This window comes from Danio aesculapii, chromosome 22, assembly GCF_903798145.1.
Source record: "Danio aesculapii chromosome 22, fDanAes4.1, whole genome shotgun sequence".
Classification (NCBI taxonomy): Eukaryota; Metazoa; Chordata; class Actinopteri; order Cypriniformes; family Danionidae; genus Danio; species Danio aesculapii.
The window spans coordinates 24,322,152-24,344,935 of NC_079456.1; the positions used below are offsets into that span (position 1 = coordinate 24,322,152).

General features: G+C 38.4%; 1 protein-coding gene across 1 annotated transcript; it reads left to right on the forward strand.

Moving 5' to 3' along the window:
* The first annotated feature begins 6,999 nt into the window (after positions 1-6,999).
* LOC130215827 (vitellogenin-like) lies at positions 7,000-13,470 on the forward strand. The gene is made up of 28 exons (XM_056447676.1): positions 7,000-7,039; positions 7,157-7,177; positions 7,265-7,416; positions 7,517-7,768; positions 7,844-8,005; positions 8,098-8,246; positions 8,361-8,511; positions 8,598-8,755; positions 8,837-9,002; positions 9,109-9,234; positions 9,316-9,534; positions 9,620-9,837; positions 9,942-10,039; positions 10,129-10,253; positions 10,343-10,444; positions 10,538-10,657; positions 10,757-10,943; positions 11,033-11,135; positions 11,220-11,405; positions 11,487-11,601; positions 11,690-11,879; positions 11,961-12,244; positions 12,326-12,370; positions 12,447-12,524; positions 12,608-12,814; positions 12,895-13,037; positions 13,129-13,267; positions 13,351-13,470. The coding sequence occupies exons 1-28, from the start codon at positions 7,000-7,002 to the stop codon at positions 13,468-13,470; spliced, it is 4,056 nt and encodes a 1,351-aa protein (XP_056303651.1).
* Positions 13,471-22,784: the final 9,314 nt, after the last annotated feature.

The following is a 22,784-nucleotide window of genomic DNA, read 5'->3' on the forward strand; positions in this document are numbered from 1 at the left end:
CCTGGTAATAACCCTCAAATGCTACTGAGGGAGCGGTGTCAGTGTAAAGATGAATATCTACAGGGGATTAAATTATTCTGCTTAGATAGCTTTGAGAGAGCTGGCTTGGATGTATTTGTGTGAATGGGGATATGTGATGAATAGACTGATTGTAAGCGGGGAAAATCAGGAAATGTTGTATGGGGAATGGAATGTTTGGATGTGTTCTGCAGTTAGGAACTATTGAGATGTTCTGGGGTTACTTCTTAAAATATATTTATATATGTTATGGGAATATCATCTCAAAAGGATGAATGGGGTCGGGTGCGGCTCTGCTTCTGGTACCAGTTTCTGGAAATAAAAGCGAGAAAGAGAGTCAGCAATTTCCTTATGTAACTAGGAACATGTACAACAGTTATAATGAATTGTTTTTGGCTTAAGTCCAATTGAAGCGATGGAGAAGCGGCCTTAAAGCAGGATAATGATAATGTCCTTATGGTCCTTAATGATAACGGCTTCATTGTAACTGAATGAGAATCTTGGAGGCAGACTACTCATTTCTCCGCGATATGGTCCATTGGTAGCACGTTGGCGGCCCTGATAATATCCCTTTAGGCCTACGGAGGGGGCGGTGTCTGTGTAAAAACGGTTATATACTGGGGATGAAATTGGATTGCTTATAAATGAATGGGCAGCTATTCCAGGGCTTAAGGAAGGAAAGCATAAAGCAGGTTGCACGCCATAAGCGCTGCTCGGTGACGTTCTGTGTCGCGCCATGCATTTAGAATTCTAAACATATGTTCTATCAGGGTTCTATCAAGTCGGTGGCTGTCGGCGGCTTCCTCTGCTGCTTGTTGTTCAAAGTGGTCAAAGAAGCAGTTAAGCTCTTCTGCTAGTGTGTTGTCAACCTCTACAGACCTGGGTTTGGGTTTGTAGTTGGTAATATTTTGTATACCCTGCCACACTTGTCTCGAATTGTTGCTGTGGAGGTATCCCTTAATTTTGTGTTTATATTTCAAATTGGCACCTCTGATGCCTGTTTTTAGGTTTGCTCTAGCTGCACTGTAACGTTCCTGTCACCAGACTTGAAGGCGGTGTTTCTTTCCTTCAGCAAAATCCAACCCCCCCATTTTCAACCAGGGTTTTTAGTTTGCATACACTCTGATGCGTTTCTCAGTGGTGACAGTGTCTGTACTGTGCCTAATGTAAGAGAATACTGATGTAGAGTACTCCTCCAGATCCTGGGATTGGAACACACTCCAGTCTGTGTAAGCAAAATAGTCCTGTAGCTGTAAGGATGCACCCTTTGGCCATACTGTAACAGTTTTTACAGTGGATGAGGGGGTCTCTTTTCCTGAGTGAAGAATAAACTGGCAGCATAAAAAGGGATATGTGGTCTGACTGTCCAATATGAGGTGCTGGTATTGTTTTATAGCCTCGCTTGATGTTAGAATATACTTTATCTAATAGATTGCCCCCATGTGTAGCACAGTTTACATGCTGATGGAGTTTGGGAAACACTATTTTAAGATCCACATGATTAAAATCTCTGGCAGTTATATGTGCTGCCTCTGGGTATTTGTTTAGTTGGGAGCTAATAGCATTATGGAGGAGGCAAAGAGCTGAATTAGCATTAGCATCAGAAGCTATATACACTGCTGTGATAAAAACAGCTGATGAAATGTCACGGGGGAGGAAAAGGGTCTGCATTTTACTGTCAGATACTCCAAGTCTGGGAAGCAAAGACTATCTACAGCTTTAGTGTCTTTAGCCCATTTCTCACTAATAAAAATACAAGACCCCTACCTCATTGCTTCTGTGAGAGCTGGTTTCTGTCGTGACGGTGTAGAGTGAAATCTGTTAGCTCCACCGGAGCGTCAGGAATTCCTGGATGTAGCCATGTCTCTGTCAGCATCAGAGCGCAGCAGTCCCTGCATAGTCTATTTTCTACCAGCTGAAGCCTCAGTTCATCCATTTTGTTGGCAATCGATCTGGCATTCGTAAGGAAGATGCTGGGGATCGGTGGTTTGTGTGGTGTTTTCCTGAGTCGTTCCCACACACCCGCTCTATTTCCTCGTTTCTGCCTTCTGTTCTGACGCTGCCACTGCCACTGCCTCCCATTATTTCCGGGTATGACAAACCACGGAGATCCAGGTGTTCTCGCTATGTCCTCAAGTATGCTCTGGTTGTGAATGAACATTGTTGCAACTGTCTCTTTGCTCTGTAATCCCACTAAGAGGAGGTCTTGTCGACTATAAAATATTTTCGCCTGACCGGCTGTGGTTATAAAATTAAACAGACATATAAAAACAAACAATCAAAGCACTGAGAAGGAGAGCTCTGAGCCGCTGTGTCAATGTGCGCCACCATCATGCCACCAAAATAAAAGACAATATAAATGATTTCAGGAGAATTCAGAATGAATCAAAACGTAACACTTTATTTTCCAGATGAAAGGGTATCATGCCAATTACAGAATCAAAGAATAAAAACCAATTCAGAAATGTACAACACCAATTACTCGAGGATAAATCCAAGAGTTATAAATGGATGAAGTATGATACAGCATATAAGTCTCTGATGCAAAAGCTCAAATCTGTGTGATCTGCTCTGACCTGGAGGAGAAGGTAAAGTCAGGAAGGGGGGCTCAAGGTGGGTGAAATAGAACAGTTGAACACCTGATCTTCTTCTCAGATCAGAAAGTTTATTGTTTTAGTGCCTGATAATTCTCGTGGTTTCGCCTCATGGAATACCACAACAGTTCTTAGGCTTTGATATCATAGAGAGACTTAACAATCCTTACATACCTATGAGTTTTTTGCTAACACTTTACAGTAACAGTGAATGAATAATGCTCTAGTAATGTGTGAATTAAATGTTACTTCATTAAGTCATGCAGTAATCAAGAACCAACTTCAACATGAGTCAAATGAGTTCATGTGTGAATACTGGTTACTTTAATTATTAGTTAGTACATGTTTGTTAATTAACAGTTACATTTTTGCTAAATGTAACTAACATGAGATCATGTCCTGTTAATGTATCTTTGTCATCACTTTAATTGGAAGGGCACATTATCACTGTAATGTAATGCACCCCCTGCTGGCCTCACTAACACCACTTTCGACAGCAACGTAGTTTTCCCATGTGGTCTCCCATCCAGATACTAACCAGGCTCAACCCTGCTAAGCTTTATGAGTAACCAGTATTGGGCTGCAGGGTGATAAGGCTGTGGGTATTAACTCATTCTTAACTACTCATGAACTCCTGTGTTTAAACAGTCATGCACATCTATCTACTAAGTTTTTACATTAGAAAACAATAGAAAAGATTTACACTGAAATCTAATGATTTCTTTAGATACTTACAACTGCGACACTACATCACAAATCATAAACAATGGGATATAATTAAGAGATCTCCAACAAACATAGAAAAATATTTTATTTGAACACGGTCTGCCAACTAAAAATCTTGTAGCGCATTTATATAGAAAACTAATGCAGGATAAATCTGACGACTCTTATCACAATGCTGGAGAGATTGTGGAGAAGTGGGGGACTATGTTCACATATTTTGGGAATGTCCCAAAATACAAGTGTATTGGCAGGAGGTTAACTGGGAGATTAGAAAAGAATCAGAATCAGAAAGAGCTTTATTGCCAGGTATGTTCACACATACGAGGAATTTGTTTTCGTGACAGAGCTTCTATAGTGCAACAGGATTACAGAGACAGGACAAAAAACAGATAATAAATATATAAAAAAAAAAATAGAAGTAGTGAGTGCAAATATACAGATTGACAAGTGTATGTACATGTTTATTACTATATACAACGTTATATGTGCAGCTGTTATGTGCAAATTGGCATGTAAAGTGTGTTGTTAAATAAGTGTATATGTGTATAAAAGTGTATAGCAGTAGTGATGTTGGCTCCACAATTATTATCATCAAGTGTTCATGAGATGGATTGCCTGAGGGAAGAAACTGTTTCAGTGTCGGGCTGTTCTGGTGCGCAGTGCTCTGTAGCGTCGACCAGAAGGTAAAAGTTCAAAGAGGCAGTGTGCTGGGTGTGAGGGGTCCAGAGCGATTTTGGCAGCCCTTCTGCTTGCTCTGGATAAGTACAGTTCTTGTAGAGTAGGAAGGGTTGTACCAGTGATTCGCTCAGCAGTCCGAACTATTCGACGTAGTCTTTGGAGGTCGTATTTAGTAGCTGAGCTAAACCAGACAGTTATTGATGTGCAGATGACTGATTCAATGATGGAGGTGTAGAACTGTTTCAGCAGCTCCTTTGGGAGGTTAAACTTCCTCAGCTGACGAAGAAAGTACAGCCTCTGTTGAGCTTTTTTGACAATGGAATCAATGTGAGTGTCCCACTTCAGGTCCTGAGAGATGGTGGTGCCCAGGAACCTGAATGACTCCACTGCTGCCACAATGCTATCCATGATGCTCAGTGGGGGGAGAGCAGGGGGGTTTCTCCTGAAGTCCACTATTATCTCCACTGTTTTGAGCGTGTTGAGCTCTAGGTTGTGACTGCACCAGACAGCCAACTCCTTAACCTCCTGTCTGTAAGCTGACTCGTCACTGTCCTGAATGAGGCCGATAAGTGTGGTGTCGTCTGCAAACTTCAAGAGCTTCACAGAGGAGTCTTTTGAAGTGCAGTCATTCGTGTACAGGGAGAAGAGCAGTGGGGAGAGGACACACCCCTGGGGGGCGCCAGTGCTGATTGTGCGGATGCTAGATGAGAATTTTCCCAGCTTCACCAGCTGCTGCCTGTCCGTTAGGAAGCTGTTGATCCACTGACAGACAGAGGTGGGCACAGAGAGCTGAGTTAATTTGGGCAGGAGAAGTTTTGGGATGATAGTATTAAACGCCAAGCTGAAGTCAACAAACAAGATCCTCACATAGGTCCCTGGTCTGTCTAGGTGTTGCAGAACATAATGCAGTCCCATATTTACTGCAGCATCTACAGACCTGTTTGCTCTGTAGGCAAACTGAAGAGAGTCCAGTGAGGGTTCAGTGATGTCCTTCAGGTGGGCCAGCATCAGTTTTTCAAAAGACTTCATGACCACAGATGTTAGCGCCACTGGTCTGTAGTCATTTAGTCCTGTAAGTTTGGGTTTCTTTGGGATGGAGATGATGGTGGAGCGTTTAAGGCAGGAGGGCACTTCACACAGCTCCAGTGATCTGTTGAAGATCAGGGTGAAGATGGGGGCCAGTTGGTCAGCACAGGATTTTAAACAGGCTGGTGTTATCAAATCTGGGCCTGGTGCTTTTTTCCTCTTCTGTTTCCGGAAGACCTGGCGCACCTCATCTTCGTTAAACTGTAGTGCAGGTATGGGGGAGGCAGGGGGTGGTGGAGGTGTTAATGGTGGCGTGAAGAGCAGGTCATAGTGTTTTAGGATATGACATACCAATGCACCCAGTATTTTTTCTGCTTGATGGCTTCCCCCCTGATCAATTCAGTAAGCTGTTTACAGTGGTGTAGCTGCACTGGTCTAAATAAATGAAAGCCACGCTTCATACTGATGTCTTTGCTGTTCATTTGTTTCTCTCTCTCTCTTTTTCATTAGACACCATGAAAACTACAAGAAATAAAACATATAACATTTAAAATAAGCATTTCTCAGAGTTCTTTTCACAGTCTCTCATTTAAATGTCCACTGCTCTGCATATGAACATCTGCGACAACTCTGAATCCAGTAACATCAGTCTTTACACACAACATAATTCATGTAAATTGACATAATACAACACTATACACAAAATGTAACAGAATTAAATATAAATTACCATGTGCGCCCTCTTAGACTATGCAGATTAATGAACTCTTTCTCAGGCTTTGCATCATTAGTTTCTTTCTGCCACCATGTCAGTTTCACCCATAATGCAATGGTCCCGCACTGTGATCTGTTATGCTCCAATAGCAATTCTTTCTATAAAACCTATAACTTGCAAACATTTCAAGGGTGCACATTCTCTGCTTCACATTATATCCGGTCACAATATTACGAGTTTATAACAGAAGTTATTATACAAATTATAACAAAATTAATTTAAGTTTATAACAAAAACACAAATATACACAACTTTAGGAAAAGGTGTCTTTGACATTTACAGGTGGTATTAGACTATAACCACGTATATGGTTATAAGCAACTGAAAAACGCACAAATGTCAGAGCATATCAGAACTTCTCTATGGCCCAGGGGTTAAATGAAAATCAAGAAAAGTAGTGAGAAATGCTGCCCATCTATGACTGACCTGACACAATCACAGAAACCACTCTGAACTGTCTGTCTGCCCTGTCCCAACACAGAAATAGTCCTTGACCTCACTGTTACCAGCACTGAGCCCACCAAAAAACTCATTTTGTAATACTGCAATATTACAATATTATAATAGTGGTTGCTTTTCTGCCAAAAATTTTATAGAAACCAATAAAATCATAAAACTTCATGGACATTTTATACATTTTACAATACATTTTTGTTGTTCTACTAAGCTTTGGAGTATTTAACAGGTAGACGTTGAATAATAAAATAAATATAATGAAAGATAGAAAATAGAAGTAATGATCATTTTAATGTTTTTAATTTTAAATAGAGTAATAATGTTTTATGTTATTGAACGCACAACAGCATTAAGGTTTCACATCCTATTTTTCACTTTGCAAATAGTGATTTCATGTAGTCAAATTTTGGGTTAAATAATCAATCATCACTCACTGTAAATATGTATGTATAATTAAAGCATATTAATCTTAACTACATTTAAGATACAATTAAAAGTTTAATTTTGTAATTCAAAAGATAATTAACATTGGACATGTTCTGGAGAATGACATGAAAGGCCGGGGCAACCTAACCTCTAATTGATACTGATGTTGACTCACACTGTACTTTTTGATACACACATACAGTAACATCAGTTAATAATTAACTTACAAATTAAAACTGTCAACAAGAAATTACTATAAAAGATCTAATGATTTGAGAAGTTTGTCACAAACCACCAGCCATGAGAGCTGTTGTGCTTGCCCTGACTGTAGCCCTTGTGGGTAAGTTTAAATTTTTGAACTTAGGATCCTTTCACTTTTATATAAGTTATTTTAAAACCTCTTATAGCTGAATTAAACAAATAAAGTTCATTTAAAAGTGTAATTTTTTTCTTTCAGCGAGTCAACAGATGAACCTTGGTAAGTAAAGCAATTTGGCAACTTATTAAATGTAATTTACAATTATTGCACTCTTGCAGACTAAATAAAATATTCTACCCATTCCAGTTCCTGAATTTGCCCATGATAAGACCTATGTGTACAAGTATGAGGCTCTGCTTTTGGGAGGTCTTCCTCAAGAAGGTCTGGCCAGAGCAGGTATTAAAGTCAGCAGCAAGGTTCTCCTCAATGCCGTGACAGAGAACACTTTCCTGATGAAGGTAGGCTACTGACTTTTATGAACTGAGGAAATTAGCTATTCCAAATTTAAGGAAAACTTAAAATTACTTTTTAATAAAGCAATGATATATTCCCTTACAGCTTATGGATCCTCTACTCTACGAGTATGCTGGCACTTGGCCCAAGGATCCATTTGTTCCTGCTACTAAGCTCACCTCAGCACTGGCTGCTCAGCTTCAGATTCCCATCAAGTTTGAGTATGCTAATGGTGTGGTTGGCAAGGTTTTCGCTCCAGCAGGAGTCTCTCCTACAGTCATGAACTTGCACAGAGGTATCCTCAACATCCTTCAGCTCAACCTCAAGAAGACCCAGAACATCTACGAGCTGCAAGAGGTGAAAAAAATCTCCTTAGAACATTTCTTAAGTATTTTCAGCTCTGCAATTTTATAATTTGACTTGTTCCTGAAGGCTGGAGCCCAGGGAGTGTGCAGGACGCACTATGTCATCAATGAGGATCCAAAAACCAACCACATTATTGTCACCAAGTCTAAGGATTTAAGCCACTGCCAGGAGAGAATCATGAAGGATGTTGGCTTGGCATACACTGAGAGGTGTGCTGAATGCACAGAGGTAATAGAGACTGTAAAATAAACACCTAATAGAATCAAATATTTATCCACTATAAATATCAAAAGTCAAATAACCTACCTTTCTCTCAACAGAGGGTCAAGAGTCTGATTGAAACTGCAACTTATAACTACATCATGAAACCAGCTGACAATGGTGCACTGATCGCTGAGGCAACAGTTGAGGAAGTGTATCAGTTCTCACCCTTCAATGAGATCCATGGTGCTGCAATGATGGAAGCAAAGTATGATTGACTGATTATTGAGATCTCATTTATAATGCAAAGTAACAATATTCTAGACACATTTCATTAACTAGAAAATTAAGTCAAAGTTTCAGAAATAATGATTTGTTTCAGACAAACCTTGGCTTTTGTTGAGATTGAGAAGACCCCCGTTGTTCCAATCAAAGCTGATTACATGGCCCGTGGATCCCTGCGGTATGAGTTTGCAACTGAGATTCTTCAGACCCCCATTCAACTCATGAAGATCAGTGATGCACCAGCCCAGGTATAATTTACTACATAAAATGCCTAATCTCCTAGTTAAAGCACTTGATTTATAAAAGACAACATTTTTTCCTTTATTTTTCCTAGATTGTCGAGGTCCTGAAGCACTTGGTAGCAAACAATAAAGACATGGTCCATGATGATGCTCCACTTAAGTTTGTTCAGCTCGTCCAGCTCTTGCGCATTGTCACCTTAGACAAAATTGAGGCTATCTGGTCTCAGTTCAAGGATAAACCAGTTTACAGGTATAATTTGTGTGCAATTAACTAATACAATTAGAGCACAATTTGTTATTGCGTAAATTTTCTAAATATTAATTGTATTAGGCGCTGGCTTCTGGATGCTCTTCCTGCTGTCGGCACACCAGTCATTATAAAATTCATCAAAGAGAAGTTCTTGGCTGGTGAATTTACCACTCCCGAGTTCATTCAGACTCTTGTGATTGCTCTGCAAACCGTTTCTGCTGATCTTGAAACCATCCAAATGACAGCTGTATGTATATCTTACTAAGTGCTGTTGATTAAATATACTCAACAATAATCAAACTGCATTCAAAGGGCCTGAGACAAATGAATCATTTCTGTCTCCTGCTGAACAGAGTTTGGCTATGCACGAGAAATTTTCCACTGTTCCAGCTCTGCGTGAAGTTGCCATGCTTGGATATGGTTCCCTGATTGCCAAGCACTGTATTGCAGTTCCTACTTGCCCTAGCGAGCTCCTCAGGGTAAAAGCATCTATTTAGCTAAATTAGTACCATGAAATTGCTCTTCAAAAGTCTAATTTGTATACATCTTAAACTCCTCAGCCCATCCATGAGATTGCCACAGAGGCCATTTCTAAGAATGACATTCCTGAAATCACTTTGGCTCTGAAAGTTATGGGCAATGCTGGTCACCCTTCAAGTCTTAAACCCATCATGAAGCTCCTACCTGGACTGAGAACTGCAGCTAATGCTCTGCCTGTTAGAGTCCAGGTTGATGCCATCTTGGCCCTGAGGAACATTGCCAAGAAAGAGCCCAAACTGGTAAGAGTCAGGTATTGTAGAAATTAACTGTTGTAATTGTGATACACGTTTTCTTCCAATAAACAAACTTTGTTTCCTGTCTCAGGTTCAGCCTGTTGCCCTGCAGCTTGTTTTGGACAGGGCACTCCACCCAGAGGTGCGCATGGTTGCTTGTATTGTGCTGTTTGAGGCCGAGCCTTCAGTGGCTCTCATCTCCAGTCTTGCTGGAGCTTTAAGGACTGAGCCAAACATGCATGTTGCAAGCTTTGCCTATTCCCACATCAAGTCCTTGACCAGAATCACTGCTCCTGATATGGCATCTGTGTAAGAAAAACAAATAATTTCTCATTTATTTTAGTTTCATGTTTTATTTTGGCATCACACAAAATGAGCACAAGCCAGAATTAATCATGTTTATTCATTTTCAGTGCTGGTGCAGCTAATGTTGCAATCAAGCTTATGAACCGCAAGCTGGACAGACTTAACTACCGTTACAGCAGAGCATTTCAGATGGATTATTATCATAGTAAGACGTTAAATTTTTAAGAACTTAATATACGCATTACATTTTTTCTGATATAAAACATTGCAAATGTCTTATCTTTGTCCATTAAGCTCCTCTTATGATCGGAGCTGCTGGTAGTGCCTATATGATCAATGATGCTGCCACCATTCTGCCTAGAGCTGTTGTAGCTAAAGCTCGTGCTTACCTGGCTGGAGCCGCTGCTGATGTTATTGAGGTGAACCATTTAAGATTTCTTTTCCAGATATTTGAATTACCAATTAAATCTGTTTATTATAATTTCACTAAATTACTCCTTTTAAACAGTTTGGCGTGAGAACTGGAGGAATCCATGAGGCTCTTCTAAAGTCTCCTGCTGCAGATGAAAGTGCTGACCGTATCACAAAGATTAAGCGTACACTGAGAGCAGTAAGTTTTCATGTCTGGCATATCACATAATTTTACACTTTTACTATAAACTTGAACTAGGCAAAAAGTATACATGACTTCTGTCTCTTCAAGCTCATAAACTGGAAAGCCTTGCCAACCGATAAACCACTTGCTTCAGCCTATGTCAAAGTATTTGGGCAAGAAGTGGCTTACGTCAACTTTGACAAGACCATCATTGAAGAGGCAATACCGGTATTGTAATGTCTTACCATATGCTTGATATCTAAGATCTTTAACTCTTTAACTGATTTTCAAAATTAGAAATAAGCTTCTAATAAACACTATCCTCAGATGGTTACTGGACACAAACCACGTGCACTGCTGAAGGAGGCTCTTAAAGCTTTGCAGAAAGGAATTGCATTCCAGTGTGCTAAACCTCTGCTTGCAGCTGAAGTGCGTCGTATCTTGCCAACCGCAGTTGGTGTGCCCATGGAGTTGAGTTGGTACACTGCTGCTGTTGCTGCTGCAACTGTCAATGGTACAGCTTTGTATTAGAATTTCTATCCTTTTCGTCAAATATGTGGGGGTCACTTCTTAAGTTTGATATGGTTCTGTTCACCCTTTAAGTTCAGGCCACCATTACACCTGCTCTCCCTGAGAAATTGGAGTCCATGACTTATGAGCAACTGAAGAAGACTGATGTTCAGTTCCAAGCTGAAGCTAGACCAAGGTACAGTTTTACAGCTACATTCACTCAGATGAGATTTAATGTAGACAACATTGATTCTACAAAGAATCTTCTTATTTTTTTCAGTGTTGCTCTCCAGACATTTGCTGTGATGGGAGTTAACACTGCCTTCATCCAAGCCGCTGTTATGGCGAGAGGAAAGATCCGTACAATTGCCCCTGGAAAAGTGGCAGCAAGAGCAGACATTCTCAAGGGCAACTACAGGGTGGAGGCTCTGCCTGTTGAACTTCCTGAACACATTGCTTCTGCAAGGTAATGACATTTCTGTAAAGATTTTTTTGTTGTTGTGAACACCCTTTCAAGAAATTATCAATAACTCTCATGCTCTCACAGCTTTGAGACTCTTGCCGTGGTCAGAAACATTGAAGACCACAGTGCTGAAAGGTCTGTTCCCATGGTACCTGAATTGTCTCTGCAAAACTCCCAGGCATCTTATGCTGGTGATTTGGTAAGTTTTGAATGCATTCATAGACATATGGAAACATATAAACATTTGTTTCAAACTACAAGATGGAAAGATTTCTTTTTTTTTTCAGTCATCTGAGATGTCACCTGATGCTTCAGTGAGAGCTCCTGCTCCATTTGACAGGACCCTCTGTTATGCTGTCCCATACATTGAAATCAAGGGATGTGTGGAGGTGCACTCTCACAATGCTGCTTTTGTCAGAAATTCGACTTTTTTCTACATAATTGGACACCACTCAGTCCGTGCTGCAGTGGCAAGAGGTGAGACGATAACATTAATGAAATATTTTTTTTATTTTTTCAGATAAAACTTTAATTAATTGTTTGTCATTCTGGCTGTAGCTGAAGGTCCTGCAGTTGAAAGACTGGAGTTTGAAGTTCAAGTTGGTCCTAGAGCTGCTGAGAGGCTTGTTAAGCAAATCAACATCATTGATGATGATTCTCCTGAAGGACAGGCTTTCTTGTTGAAACTGAGGGAAATCCTGGACACTGAAGTTAAAAATGCACCTGTTTCTTCTGAAAGCAGCAGCAGTCGCAACAGTCGCAGCAGCAGCAGTAGCCGCAGCACTAGCAGTAGCTCAAGCTCAAGTTCAAGCTCCTCCATGTCTAGCTCTCGTATGTCTAAGGTAAAAACACGTAAAGTTTTGTGTTATTCAAGTAGCCAAAATGCATCTCAAAATTTTAAACATTTTTATATTGATTTTCAGACTGCCACCATCATTGAGCCTTTCAGGAAATTCCACAAAGATCGGGTAACAATAAAAAAACCTATCACTATATTATAATTACTTTTTTTTTTTCAAAACTTACAAAATGTTTTGCTTGCAGTACTTGGCACACCATAGTGCCACAAAGGATACTAGCAGTGGAAGTGCTGCAGCTAGCTTTGAGCAAATGCAGAAACAGGTTAGTCTCAGCTCTTTGCTCATGAACCAAACCCAAATATGAAATATGCCCCATTTCATGTTTTATTTGTTTTATCCTTTCAGAAGAGATTCCTCGGAAATGATATTCCACCTGTTTTTGCTATCATCGCCCGTGCTGTTAGAGCTGACCAGAAGCTTCTGGGTTATCAACTGGCTGCTTACTTTGACAAACCAACTGCAAGAGTGCAACTCATAGCTTCCTCCATTGCTGAAAATGACAACATGAAGATCTGTGCCGATGGTGCTCTGTTGAGCAAGCACAAAGTCACTGTAAGACTGGAACATTTTAACAAAATAATTTCTCTACTTCAGTACTTTCAGTATGCTTTGAACACTAATGTTCTTTTCAGGGCAAGTTTTCTTGGGGTGCGGAGTGCAAACAGTATGCAGTCTATGCTAAAGCTGAAGCAGGTGTCCTAGGTGAATGCCCTGCTGCACGTCTAGAAGTGGAATGGGAGAGACTGCCAATAATTGTCACCACCTATGCTAAAAAGTAATGATTATTAACACTGAACAACAAATATATAGTGTAGAAAATGTCACCGGTTTATTTATGTTTTCTCTATTCTTTGCCTCCCAATTAGGCTTTCTAAACACATCCTTAAGGCAGCTTACGAGACGCAATTCAGGTTTGAAAGAGCAACGAACAGCGAGAAAGAGATTGAACTGACTGCAGCCTTGCCATCCCAGAGGTCCTTGAATGTCATTGCAAGGATTCCAGAGGTGAAACAGTTTTCCTCTAAATTATCACTCACACAGAGATATAGTAAGAAGAGACAACTAACTCTGTGTTACTGTTTCTCTAGATCACAATGTCAAAACGAGATATTCCTCTCCCCGTTGCTGTTCCCATTAATCCAGATGGAACTTTTTCCATTGATGAGGACTTTCTCTCTTGGATTCACAAGCATATCAAGGAAGAATGAGGAATGAATTGCAATCTACATTTTCACGAGAAAATAGGAGCTGTGTTCATCTATTACTGTCAGTTTAATCAATGTCTTTTTGTAATGTGATGCTAATAAAAACCCTGCAAGTGTACAAATTGTGTGAACTGATTTAATTTACACCAAATAATTTACATTCTGAAGGTGGTTAACAGTGATGTTTTTTTTTAGCCCAAATAGTTTAGTTCAAATTTGGCTTGTAGTGTTGTCTGATCTTAAATACTTTATTATTCTATTTTGCTTGCTGTTTACTTCATATACCCTCTTGTGAACAGACCAAAAAATAAATGTAAAGAAATTAATAATTTCAGTTTATAATTTTATAATGTGCAGATGATATCTCTCTAAAAAATATATAATTATATATAGAGAAAGAGGTAGGCCAGAGTATGGTTGGTTGTGCTCAAGTACAGTATGTATGTAGTGTAAGCACAAAGCATGGCTGATCGTGAGATTGAAAAAGCAATATCACCTTTAAGGAACTGTTTCATATAGATTTTTGAGGACACAAGCATTCTCTGGCTCAGAAAGTAACAATGCAATGTGAGTGTGGGTCATGGGGGAGTGGGGTGGGGAAACAATTGCACGGCTTGGTTCAAGGCAACTGTGTCTAGTGTGAGTACACTCTAAGAAGGTCTTGGGATATGGTGACCATACATCCTCATTTTTTCCGGATGTGCTCTTTTTGAGAGTTTCATCTGGCTGGAGTTTCTATATCTCAGAAAATGTCCAGGATTCAGCCTTTGCTTTCTATAATCATTGATAATTGCATGTGTTTCTGCATTACATCTGTTTCTTTAAGTGTGATTTGCTATTCATTTGTTTGACTCCACTGATGGCAAGCGCACATCTACAAGTTGTAGAGGCATTCATATTCATAACAAAAACTTTGTCTTTTGGCTGACATCTTGTGACTGAATAATGTGCAGGTTAGTGAATGCTCCATCAGCTGTTTTAGTTTCTGATAGCTTTGCATTTAATTGAAGAAATAATAAAACAAATTAATTCATTCATTTTCTTTTCAGCTTAGTCCCTTTATTAATGGGGGTCGCCACAGCAGAATGAACAGCCAACTTATCCAGCATATGTTTTACACAGTGATGTCCTTCCAGCTGCAACCACATCTTTGGACTTGTGAGGGAAATGAGAGCACCTAAAGGAAACCCATGCGAACACAGGGGGAAAACATGCTAACTCCACACAGAAAGGCCAATTAACCCAGACGAGGCTCGAACCAGCGACCTTCTTGCTGTGAGGCGACAGTGCTACCCACTGCACCGCCCCTGTATTTATACTGTATATCTTTATTTAATTGCAAAATTAAAAAATATTGCAGTATGGTGGCGCAGTGGGTAGCACAATCGCCTCACAGCAAGAAGGTCACTGATTCTAGTCCTGGTTGGGTCAGTTGGCATTTCTGTGGAGTTTGCGCTATAGGTGAATTAAATAAGGTAAATTGGCCGCAGTGTATGTGAGTGTGTGCAAGAGTGTGTGGGTGTTTCCTAGTGTTGGCTTGCGGCTGGAAGGGCATCTGCTGCATAAAACATGTGCAGGATAAGTTGGCAGTTCATTCCGATGTGGCAACCCCTGATTAGTGATTCGCTTCAAAATGTTGGGCTGTTTGTGTTATTTGAAATTCAAAATAATAATAATGTAAACAATGTACATTGAATATAATACGATTTAGCTGAGATTTTCTTTACTCTTTTTGTATTTTAAATACAAACTTCACTAAGATGACAGAATATGATGAACGTGCAAGACAACTTAAGCAATATAATATATATATTTTTTTTAAAGCTAGCATAAAATTCAAATAAATATAAACTACAATAAAATAACACATCAGTTAAGATCAAGCTTAAAAAGTTAAATGAAGACAATCCACTGCTAAACAATGACAGATTTGGAACATATTTGTGTAATAAAATACTTTAATGAAAGGCAATCTTAGTTCTACAATTTTGTGATATCAACAGAGTAAGGCTAGTTGAGCAACTGGCCAAACGGTAAATCTATGATCTTGTAATTTAAATGAACTCACTGAAGCTTAGAACCTGGCCACACCCCATTTTTGCAAAGTTGGAAGCACTGAATTGCCCAGCTGTGCAAGGTAAAAATAGGGTTAAACAGATTAGTTCTTTAAAACTGATGTATAATAAACAACAACTTACCAATATTTATCCTTGAAAGGTTTCTTATCCAAATAGAGACTTGTCAGGAAAAGAGCGTCCTTGTTGTGTTCGACTGGCAGATATAAAAAAATATATTGTCCTAAATAAGAAAAAAAACATTTCAAGCATACCTTTCACTCTTTTAAACACAGTATGCACACTACATGTGCTAAATAAATGGCTACAATTAGAGAAAAACAACAGCTGTGCCTCACAAGTAGCTCAACAAGTTTAACGCACCACTGTTGCTGCTGTCACGGCCACACAAGTGAGACAATAGAGGTTAAGACTTTCAAGTATTTATTCAGACGAAACAGCAACAAACGATTGTGAAGCAGGTAAGTGTTGAAGCAAAGTTCTGTATGTTGAGTCCAGTTCAGTGATAACACACACACTTTGAAGACACTTCCCTTGAGCAGGCTGTTTGTATCCACAGGAGATAGGGGGACATCCATGGAAGAGCACAGGAGATAACAGGGGTTCACAGGAGAGCCGTTGAGGAAGACCATCTGATGTTGATCCCAGCTGGTGAGTGAATGGGGAAGGTGAGACTTTATCGGGAGTGTATAATTGGGGTACCAGGTGTGGGCCAGTAGTATTCGGGTGATGGTTCACGTGAGTGGTGTGTGGTGGCTGAGGAGGTTGGGACTGCGGGAATAAGCCGAGGGTGAGAGAGCTGTAATCCTGATCTCTTTCCATTGTTTTTTGTCGAAATTTAGTGAAAAGTAGATAAAACAAAAATGCATCATTAAAAGTGGAAAAAATAAATGTGAATAAACATTATTTTTAAAAAAAGAGTACCATTTCGACAATTTTTGTATAGACATTTGTTTCCTCAAAGTCACCATCCACTGAAGTTTGAATGCAGTGTCTGAAATGTGTTAGAAATTAAAAGGTTTAATTTTACACAATATGCATTATTTAGCTTATAGAATGTGTGTTTACACATGTTGTTTTTGTGTAAAACTAATTACATAAATATTGTGTTCAGTTTACTTACTTTTCTGTAGATTCTTGGAATTTAGCAATCCTACCATCTATTAACTTAATTTGAAGGGTCACAATAATCACCAAGTGTCTGGAAAGTGTTTTCCAAAAAGGTTTATTAAACTCAGCATGTAAACAGCCAAACACTCCGAACTCTTTGCTAGTACCAGACTATTTTAAATAAAAATTCAGAACCAAAAAACAAGCCAGAATGAAAACAAAAAACCCCGCCATGTTTAAAATACACAGCGAGAGATTACAGTGGAATTATATATACATATAATAACGAGCCATGGTCGATCCGGGCTCAAACAAACCTTGTCGTTGTCTTGATGAACAGCCACAAAGCCATGGAGTAGAAAACAAAATGCCATGTATAACTATTATCTTCACCTTTTGGATTAATATGAACTGGGAATGATGGAATTACTGTCTAACAGAGGCTACATGTGCTGCTGAAGATTACAGACACAGATAAGAGGTTTTCACTGACTGTGGGCTAAATTTTGTGTTGTTTTGAACCTAAATATGGACGAAATGTCTGTTGTGTGTAGTTCTTCTGTAGTTGGTAACATATCGAAGACTGTAAGGGGCTGTATGTGTTTATATATGTTCATTTATTTATTTATTTAACATAATTAAAGACGTTGCAGTTGGCTATTTCGCACTGTCATTGATCTGCAGTTATAATCAACTCATGTTCATAGAAAAGTTAGTAATAAACATTTCTACACAAGTATTTATGTGTATGAAGCATCTGTTTTGTGAGAAGTGCTTCTCATACGATATGTGAGCGACCTGTACAGCTTTATTGTAGACATTTCCTCGAGATGACGTCAACTGAAACTTTCTGTCATACACCACGCCCACTAAAAGGGTACCCTTGGTAGTGGAAATGCAAGCCTGATAAAGGTGACCCGTACCTACCCGAACCGTACCATACTGTAACAGTCAGTGGAAACGAGCCAATAAATACCAAAATCATAAGCGTATAACTCTGTGTAGGAAGTATAATGAATTTGTTTTGCATCATTTTAAGAAAAAATGGGTAACACTTGATAATAACCACACACTATTAGCATTAGCATCCAGCGAATTCATTATTTGTTAAGCATTACCTCTACATTAATAAGTGTTGGTAAGCAGTTTACAACTGCAGTTACAAATGCTGTATTATTGACTTATAATCACCTTTATAAAGTGCTTAATAATTGTACTTTCCTACTTTGGTAATGATTTATTTTTTTATTACTAAACTAAGTATTGCATTATTTATAAAACATTTGTATTCAAGAGTAGTTGGTGGCTTTTAAGATCATTCAGAATGAGTTATTAAATGATTAATAAACTATTGAAGTCAAGGTTTATATATATTATTATTCAGGAAAACAGTAATGGTTACTATGTATGTTAATAAATGCTTTATTTACTCAACTTCATGGACTATTTATGCTTTAGAAATCCCTTATCATAATACAACATAAAATTGGATAAAACAACAACAAGATAATAATTTAACAATATAATGGGATGCAATGTTTAAACTGTACAGTAATTTTATTTTCGATAAGGTTTAATGTTTAATTAATATTAAGATAAGAAAGGATTTATTTTTTATTTGAAGTACAGTTTCATTTGAGTATCTTCAAACAAATAGGTATGAATAAATCCATTTATGTTCTTTTTTCCTGTTTACAATTTAACTGAGCCTTTAATTGTCATTTATAAGGGATTTATTAAGCATAAATAGTCCTCACTTTAGATTAGATCACAAAACTGGATGAAGTTGAGTTAATAAAACATTTATTAACATACAAATTAACTATTAGTATATGCCTCAATAATAGGATTTATGAATGTTAATTTGAATAGTTGATTAATCATTTACTAACTAATTCTGAATGATCTTAAAAAAATAACCAACTATGATTAAATAACTGGTATGTAAATAATGCGATACTTAATTTAGTAATGAAAAATAAATCATTAACAACGTAAGAAAGTACAACTATTAAGCACATTAAAAATGTGCTCATAAGTCAAGAATACAGCATTTGTAGCTTCAGTTATGCTTACTCAACTGCTTACTAACGTTTATTAATGTAGAGTTAATGCTTAACAGATAATGAATTCACTATTTGCTAATGCTCAATATGATTTATAGTATGTAGTTATTTTAAAGTGTTACTGAAAAATGTATATAAATTAGCTCTTTTCCTCAATGAAAACTACAAAAAAATAGAACAAATGCAGCTTAACAGAAATGTCTGTTACATTGTTCTTTTACCAAAATCTGGAATAAGCCAGTTTACCAATTAAACTAGAACAAAAACAATGCTTAATAAAACATTAACATTAACCCAAAACCTAAAAGCATAATTTTTTGTTAGTGATTTACAGGTAAGGTGGTAACACTTTACAATAACAGTACATGAATAATGATGTGTTAATATTATAGGTGGGAATAGATTATTTTTTTCAATCTAGATTAATCTAGATTAATTTTGAAATTAACCTAGATTAAAATGGCTCTTTTGAATTCTGCCGAAGGCATTCAGAATATGTATGCTACCCAAATAATAAATCTTTGAGAACGGGTTTCTCGAACCAGGTGAAGCATTAGACCAGGGGCTCATCTCCTATTTCCAAAATGCATCACAAACTGCTTAAGACACTGTTCTACTATGATAATTGGTGATGAAAATCAATTATGTTCAATAAGATGTACTGTACTTGTGTTTACTAACTGTTTAGTCAGTTAAAAATTATAAACTGTAGGCCTACATAAGCTCCAAACAGCGATTTCATACTTGCTTTTGATGTACGTACATACAGAAAATGCTGCTTCTCAATGCCAAGTTCAAAGCCCTGAAGGTGTGTCAAACATTGCATGTTTACATGGGCAACAGTACTTTAATACGATTTTAATATGATTAAAACAATACTCTGATTAAGAGTCTACCATGTATAGAGTTTTTTGATTACCTTAATGTGACTAAAGTTATAACTGAACTAAACAGAAATGGAATTAAGACATGTGGAGTATGCATATATCAGTGGCATTACTGAAGTAAACACCGCAATCAAACTTTTACCATCATGTAGGACTTTTCGCCATATTTCGCGCATAACTCTCAACCGCTTCGACGTGAGATGTTTTCTACTCTGGAAGGCGTGAGCGTGAGCACACGCTTGTTGGCATATATTCTATTAATGGAAATAACAACCCGCAGCTATAATTAATCGAGTGTGCATGCGTATTAGCCTCGATATAAGCTCAGAATTTTAAACTAGCACACAGGTGGCATAACTTTGTTTAGTTGCAGCAGTTTCGTTCCGTGCAACAGAAACGCGTGAAGAGTCCAACCTTTAAGATTAAGTATCCAAATGCTTTCGGCTGCTCGCGCCATTCACTCGCCTAATGTCAGGTGACTCACGTTCTGCACAGCCTTCAACTGCAGCTCGTGCTTCAACAGACGCCCGTCCCTTCATAACAATAGCGACCGTTTTTCGACTGAACTAAATTTAATTTTGATGTCTTGGTCACACTATTTGGAGGGCCGAAACAAATTGCCTCTACATCAGGGCTATTCAAGTGGCCTGAGGGCAGCCAAATGAATAGCCCTGATATAGAGTATGTGAACCATGTTTTTTTTTTTATGAAATACTTCAGAAACAGTGCCACATCATATAACAAAACACCCTCAAAGATGTCATGTCCCACACAAGGTGGCAGACCTGGCTGAAACACATTAAAGCATTTCAAAGAATTGAACTCTGTCGGCGCAATAGCCTAGTAGTTAGTGCGTTGACATATGGTGCAGTAGCACATCAGTGCGTCCCGAGTTCAAATCCCGGCTTGAGGACATCAACCCCCCCCCCCCCCCCCCTCTCTCTCTCTCTCTCTCTCTCTCTCTCTCTCTCTCTCTCTTCAACTTTGCTTCCTGTCTAAATACTATCGAATAAAGGCAAAAAAACAAGTCTTTAAAGAAAAGAATTGAATTGTGACCTGAATTTGACTCCTCCCACGTTTTGTGCTCTTTCTGCTTGGATGCGGTCAATTGCTGAGTCCGCACAGATTTGGATGACCCTGAAATTCAGATCGAGTAATATCTACAGACAATGTCTACAGAAATGTTCTGCATGACTGAAATACTCAAAGAACCCACCAATGCAGTGGGATCCTAAATTATCACTGGCAATGCAGCATACTGTTCCTTTGACTACTGTTTCATCTGAAACAGGAATCCCATTCTCCTCTAAATCCTTTAAGTCTGCTAGTAAATTAGAGAACACTTTAGCATGCCCAAATTCTTTAAAATCTTTATCTCTGCACAATAAAACAAGAGACATGTGGTTTGTGTCTGACCTTACATGCAGTGGCAAATTAGCTACATATAAATAAACAGCTAATACTTTATGTCTTGTCTTTGCAGAGCCTAAAGACTTAACAACTTAGAAGGCATCCTGATACAGTTCTAGCTTTAAACCTGATGGATTCTGAACAAAAAAGTCATTTGATTTGAACATCTGGCCATCAGTAAAATCAGTTAAAACATCTGTGGGTGTGTCAGTGGAATGCTCCTCTGACACACAATCTTGCCACATATCAGACTGCAATAAGCATTTAAAGTCTCTTTGACTGGCACATAGAAGGCAAACCTATCTTTTCTGTTCTCATCCCTTCCTAACAAAACTGTCTTAGGCTCCACATAATTGAAAACTTTTTTGAAACACTGAGCTCTTAAATATGCAGTCCTCATTGGCCCTGTATGACATGCAGAAAACATCAGATTCCATGACACACTGACATATTTTGGTGATCTTATCTTCTGATATGGATGTTTCATTCTTTAGCTGTGAAGCAAGTTTAATTAAAGAATAAGTCTGTCCCAATTGTATATTTTGAATCTCCTCAACAATGTTCTGTGTGGTTGAATCAGGCAGGAAGAGCTGACCTTTCAGTTTTAAGTAAAATAAACAAATATTTTTAAGAAAAAGATTGTTGAAATCATCGGATGAGTCTAAATCGCATTCAAATTCATGACCACAGTCATGTGACGTTAATTCGGTTGTAACAGATTGTGAAGATGGCTGATAAGCTGATGAGTCTCTGTACAAGTAACAGTAATGTAGTCGCATTTACGTTATGTTTTCTGTAAAAATGAGCCTTAAACGGTGTGATATCCTGGCCTTGAGACCGGCAAGACCAATATTGAAACCAGCATACCAGCATGAAAACATATATCAGCATATGCTGTTTTATTCAGGCCTTTAATTCATTCATTCATTTTCTTTTCGGCTTGGTCTCTTTATTAGGTAAAAGTTCAAAGAGGCAGTGTGCTGGGTGTGAGGGGTCCAGAGTGATTTTGGCAGCCCTTCTGCTCGCTCTGGATAAATTTAAATATATTTATTATCTGTTTTTTGTCCTGTCTCTGTAATCCTGTTGCACTGTAGAAGCTCTGTCACGAAAACAAATTCCTAGTATGTGTGAACATACCTGGCAATAAAGCTCTTTCTGATTCTGATTCTGATTCTTTCTGATTCTGATTCTGATTATTAATCAGTTGTCGCCACAGCGGAATGGACCGCCAACTTATCCAGTATATGTTTTACACAGCAGATGCCCTTCCAGCCACAACCCATCACTGGGAAACACCTATGCACGCTTGCATTCACACACATACACTATGGCCAATTTCGCTTAATCAATTCCCCTATAGCGCATGTGTTTGGACTGTGGGGGAAACCGAAGCACCCGGAGGAAACCCTCGCAAACACAGGGAGAACATGCAAACTCCACACAGAAATGCTTTTTTTTTTTTAAACAAAGTAAATAAAAATTCTGTCTTTAAATACTCAACTTCGAAAACAGAAATTAAAATACTTTGTAATTTGTGGTGTAAGAACTCTTGCTGTTTATGAGAGGAACTACGATTAGTTCTAAATATATTAACTTCTGTACTGAAAATGAACAAAAATCTTATGGGTTTGGATTTTCATTTTGCCTGTACTATCTCTTTTATTTGACAAAAACATACCATTCTTTTAGCATCTTGTCACTTTAGAATTTAAAGTACATTTTACATTTTGTTGAATTTTTGAAGGTTTTATGTTGTAAATTTTACACAT